This window comes from Carex rostrata, chromosome 1, assembly GCF_964058835.1.
Source record: "Carex rostrata chromosome 1, lpCarRost1.2, whole genome shotgun sequence".
Lineage (NCBI taxonomy): Eukaryota > Viridiplantae > Streptophyta > Magnoliopsida > Poales > Cyperaceae > Carex > Carex rostrata.
The window spans coordinates 17,088,664-17,094,222 of record NC_135918.1 but is presented as its reverse complement, the minus strand read 5'-3'; the positions used below and the strand labels follow the sequence as shown (position 1 = coordinate 17,094,222).

At 34.6% G+C, this 5,559-nt stretch overlaps 1 protein-coding gene across 1 annotated transcript; it reads left to right on the top strand.

The window, feature by feature from the left end:
• The first annotated feature begins 375 nt into the window (after window positions 1-375).
• Window positions 376-3,673, top strand: LOC144561491 (scarecrow-like protein 9). The gene is made up of 2 exons (XM_078310460.1): window positions 376-1,511; window positions 1,599-3,673. The coding sequence occupies exon 2, from the start codon at window positions 1,616-1,618 to the stop codon at window positions 3,524-3,526; it is 1,911 nt and encodes a 636-aa protein (XP_078166586.1). The 5' UTR covers window positions 376-1,511; window positions 1,599-1,615; the 3' UTR covers window positions 3,527-3,673.
• Window positions 3,674-5,559: the final 1,886 nt, after the last annotated feature.

The following is a 5,559-nucleotide window of genomic DNA, read 5'->3' as shown; positions in this document are numbered from 1 at the left end:
TTTGAAAACTATCGTATCTGTATCGTATCCGTTACGATATCCGTACACGTATTCATGCAAAACATAGCCCAGAAGAGATGGGTACCGTGCATTCAGATCATATAATTGTAGAGAATCAAAGCGCATACAATCTTTGACTTTTTTGGTATATCTAATCTACACGTTATTTTTTCAATTAAATGATGACTGTGACTATCTTTGTCAAGGTCCTTCAATTCCATCCGAGTTGATTTTTCTACACTTCATTTCCACCATTTTCAGAGAGAAAGCAGAGAGGTATACAGGTAAAAGAACGAGAGAAGTTTCCTCAGTATTTACAACAGAGATAAAGCAGAGCTGCAAAGAGACCACAGATAGGTATGGGTTTTTTCTATGCACCTCATCTAGCTCATCTCTACACTTTTGTTCTTGTAATGAATTTCCTGGTATATTTGAAAGACCCTTTATCCATGAACCTTATTACTTTCAAGATAAAATCTGTCAAGAAATTTATTCCATGAACATATTAATTAGGACCATAGAAGGCAAATTCGGCCGAGTTAGATCGGAATCGGACGAGACCGAGCCGATTTTGGACCGATTTACATGGAGAGCAAGTTTTAGGGGTAAAATCAGGTTGAACAGTGTTGAATCAGCCGAGTTTGTACTGATTTCAGACCGAGTCTTATGATTTAGACCGGTTTTTCTGTTTCAAACCGATTCTTCGATCTTAACACTCCGAAACTCCGATTATTTTTCTGATTTTGGAGATCTTTCCTGAGGAAAAAGAAAGATTATTAACAGAAAATGAACATGGCGCACAGATACTTTTGAACCATGGGACCCTTCAGTCGGAAATGACGGGCTCTTTGGCGTGGGCTCCATTTGTCTGATTAAATGAATGACAGGAGAGCTTCCGAATATAATTTTTTTTCCCATTTTTCTACCTCTCCATTTCTTCTGTTAATGGGAACCTCCATTTCGATCTTTTCTATTTTGCAATTTTTTTTCCTTTAACTGTTTCCTTTTTCTCTTTTGGTTTTTCTTCTTTATTCTTTTTCTTACTTTTGACCTAATTATTTTTTTTACAATTTTATTTCTATTATTTCAAACAAAACAAACATCTAGCAAAAAAATCCGAGTTTTCAATCCGATTCAGCCGATTGAGACATATTTATCCGATTCCAATTCCAAAATCAAGTGACCGATTTCGATTTCGATTCTGATTTTTCCTTCTATGATTAGGACAACAAAGCATATCTAACTTTTTTTTTTTGTTTTTTTGATAGAGGCACTGGCAACATCCATTCGTAGAAACAAGTTTAAACAAATACATACTCATGCATCAACCAAAATGGTAATGAAAGCTAATGAGGTCCTTTGTAAAGTATCTCTCATTGGTCCACTCAAAAGCCTTACATACCACTACCAGTCTTACCAGGTTAAAAGCCGGTATTAGTCACCAGTTACCACAATGTAGTCAGCTTTAATGACAAAAAGACACTAAATCATACCAGTGCAGCAACTACCAGGTTTGTTACAATTCAGACCCCCTTAAAAATATATATGTTTTCTGCAATAAGAAATTAAATGGTGTACTTAATTGGTGCTAATTGCAGTTACTTGGCAGCTTCAAATGGATTCTAAAGATGTTTGGCAAAAAAATGCCCTTGATACACCGAGTGGACCACAAGCTGTTTTTGAATGTGACCAGAACCAGAACCAGAATGCCACATCTAATCCTTTGACAAGCAATGGTACAAAGAGCCAAGAGGTCTGTGATCTCAATTCCAATGCAGTAATCAACTATATAGGCCAAATTCTATTAGAAGAAAATATAGATGATGAAATAAGCATTTATGAAGAAGAGGCAGCACTTCAAGAAACCGAGAAATCCTTTTATGATCTCCTTGAAAGAGTTGATGTGCCACCATACACTATATCTGAACCCCTCTGGATTAGTGGCAGTGCTGACCCTATATCAGCTTTATCAATGGAGAACCTTCCGGCCGCCACACGATTTCAAAAGGGTGCTCAAGAAGCAATGAAGTTTCTTCCAGCCATTGAAAAGATGTTTGTGGGTTTAGAACCAAATAGAATTGAGTTTCATGAAAAACACAAGAAAAATGATGTTAGTGAGAACAAATTAGCAATATGTTATGAGACCAATATTAAAACGGGTTCAAGTAATGATAGAGAACCAGATCTATCAGAGGGGCGAGCTCTCAAGCAACGAGCAGTTTCCGCAGATGAGCATGCAAGAAATGATTTGGATCAATTTCTCCTTTTCCGTGGTAGCAAATATGCGAAAGAGGTTATCTCAGTACGTGAAGGTATGAAACAAGATGTGAAAAATGAATCACTGAAGGCGTTAGGAAAGAAGGAAAGTGGAGATTGCTTGGTAAATCTTCATTCTCTCCAAATTAGTTGTTGTGAAGCAATTTCTGCTGACGACTACGACAGAGCCTCTGAACTCATCAAGCAAATAAGGAAACACTCATATCCTATGGGAAATGGCGACCAACGTTTGGCATATTATTTCGTGGATGCACTTGAGGCACGCTTGGTTGGTACGGGAAGTGATATCTACCATAAACTACTGTCAAGGCAAGGAACTGTGACTGAATATTTGAAAGCATTCCGCGTTTATCATGCAATTTGCCCGTTTCTGAAAGCATTATATTACTTCTCTATCCAAACAATCCTTAACATCTCAAAAAATGCCACAAAGGTTCATATAATTGACTTTGGAATCGACATGGGATTCTTGTGGCCATCTTTCTTTGAACGTCTCTCGAGGTTAGGAAGTACACCACCTAAAATCCGTATAACTGGCATAGAATTTCCCGAAAAGGGTTTCCGTCCAAACAAACTTGTTGAAGAGACAGGAAGGCGGTTGTCAGAATATGCTAAGAGATATAATATCCATCTCAAGTATCAAGGTATAGCATGCAAATGGGAGAACATTAGAATAGAAGATCTTAAGATTGAAAAAGATGAGATTTTAGTAGTAAATTGCTCAGCTAGACTTAAAAAACTTGCTGATGAGACAATTGCTGATGCCATGATCTGCCCTCGTGATAAAGTTCTAAACTTGATAAGGGAGATCAAACCACGTGTCTTTATTCAGGGAATTTATAATAGCCACAGTACGCCGTTCTACACAACCCGATTTAAGAGAGTTTTATCCAATTTTTCATCAATGTTTGATATTTTGGAGTCAACTGTGCCTCGAGAGAGTGAGGCGAGGCTCCATATTGAGAGGTCTGTTCTCATTCCAGTAGCAATTAATGAAATAGCTTGCGAGGGTTTAGAGAGAGTGGAGAGGCCTGAGACGTATAGGCAGTGGCAGGTTAGGAGTCTTCGGGCTGGTTTTGTGCAATTGCCTGTGGATTCACTGATCAAGAAAAAGATAGAGAGAATGGTGAGAGAGCTTTACCACAAGGATTATCTTGTTGAAGAAACTAACAAATGGCTTCTATTGGGATGGAAAGGAACCATCTTAATTGGGTTGTCCACATGGAAACCGAATGAGAATGAGTGTTGATTGAAATAATAAATAGTAAAGGCATGCATGATAAAATGAGATATGTATTGGGAATGGGTTTGATGTGTTATTTTAAGCATTTTCTTTGTTTATTTACTAATAATTTGTAAAATAGAGCTTGTATAAGTCTACATGAATTGTTGCAAAGTTTCTGTGTTGGTTATCCCTCATAATTGATATCCATATTTTATTCAGTAACTTTGTCTGGTCACAGAGGCATTACATCAAATAGCTTATGCACACAAAATAAAATAAACAAATTTACAGATTAAATCAATGGTAAACAACGCAACGTTCAAGACTAATCGGTTTCAACGATTTGGATTTATTGTTTGAAATTAATTTAATAGATTTTTAGAGTTAAACTCACCAAACACTTTGATATGCTTAAGAACACTCTAGTTCTACTCTAAATATAAATATTGGAAACTGGATGCGTCCCACATATATTGGACCAATAAAATTTGAGCTTGATGGTGTCTATTTTCGTCTGATCCGTTTTAAGATCCGTACATGTTGTTTTAATATTTATGTGTGTCCGCTTTAATATTCATACATATCTTGCTGCTCTAGAATAAATCATGCTGCATGGGAATCTCTTCATGTTTTTAAAAGATGATAACATAATATAACAATTAATATCGTGCACTCCCCTCAGTTAAGGTATACGCCACCGTTGAACATTTATTGGTAATAAAAGGCAAAATTAATTCAGTGACATAATTAAATTCAAGAATAATTTATTTTTTATTTTATTGAAAATACTTTATAATTCGACATGTTTTAGAGGTATTGGAAGACAACCATCTTTGTGGATAGAGTATTATTAGTTAATAACAATTGTTCAATAAACATTTTTAATAGATTCCATTCAATGAAATTAATATGTTATCAGATGAGAGCATGAATAAAAATCAATTGGAACAGAGGGTAGAAGGCTCAGAAGCTTCGTCAGGCCCAAAACAAAGCCTAAATAAATTAAATCAAGGGGATTTCATGTAAATCCTTCAAAGTTCCAATATCATCCCTATAAATTTAGTAATTATATATTTATTTTTGAAAATTATAAAAACTCACATATTTGTCAATCCATCGTATTTAACATTAACTTTCTATTTATCCTTGAAAATTGAACAAATATGTGAATTTTTACAATTTTTAAATATAAGTATGTAATATCATTATAAGTAAATATGGTAATAGGACAGCTCCTGCTATCTGTTCTCCTTTTTGGAAATCAATACTTAAGAATCATAAAGTAATTAATCTTGGTCTCAATAAAGAAATTGGCAATGGTAAGTCCACTTCCTTCTGGTTAGATAGATGATATAATGAACATGCATTGCAACCAGTGTTTTAATATTCGGTTCTTATTCGGTATTCGGAAAGCGACCGAATACCGAATATATAGTATGCGGCCGAATATTCGGATTTTTATTCGGATTTATATATTTAGATTTTCAAATGAAAATTCATAGACATTAACTCTAATAAACATAGATAAATATTACAAATAAATATAAATAAAACATAACACAAGTTAGAACAAGTTAACAACTCACAGTACAAATTACAAAACTACAAATAAGCATAAATAAACAATAAGTTCAAACTTAAATAAATGAAATTATAATTTATTCGGTTCTTATTCGGTTCTTATTCAGATTCTTATTCTTTATTCGGAAATATTCGGTTCATATTCGGTTCTTATTCGGATTCTTATTCTTTATTCGGAAATATTCGGTTCATATTCGGTTCATATTCGAAAATATTCGGTTCTTATTCAGATTCTTATTCTCTATTCGGAAATATTCGGCCGAATAGATAATATGGGAAAAAATATATTCGGCCGAATATTCGAAACCGAATATTGGACCGAATACTCATTTCCTATTCGGTTTCCAACCGAATACGAATATTCGGCCGAATAGACCAAATATTAAAACACTGATTGCAACATCAATTTTCTAACTTGTTTTCTATTGTTAGTGATAGATTTCTCTCAGTGGCGGATGCATTTGCATCGTCACGCT

Bases quoted from the DNA above. Each gene is read 5' to 3' on its own strand.
- LOC144561491 (XM_078310460.1), top strand. From the start codon at position 1,616: ATGGATTCTAAAGATGTTTGGCAAAAAAATGCCCTTGATACACCGAGT.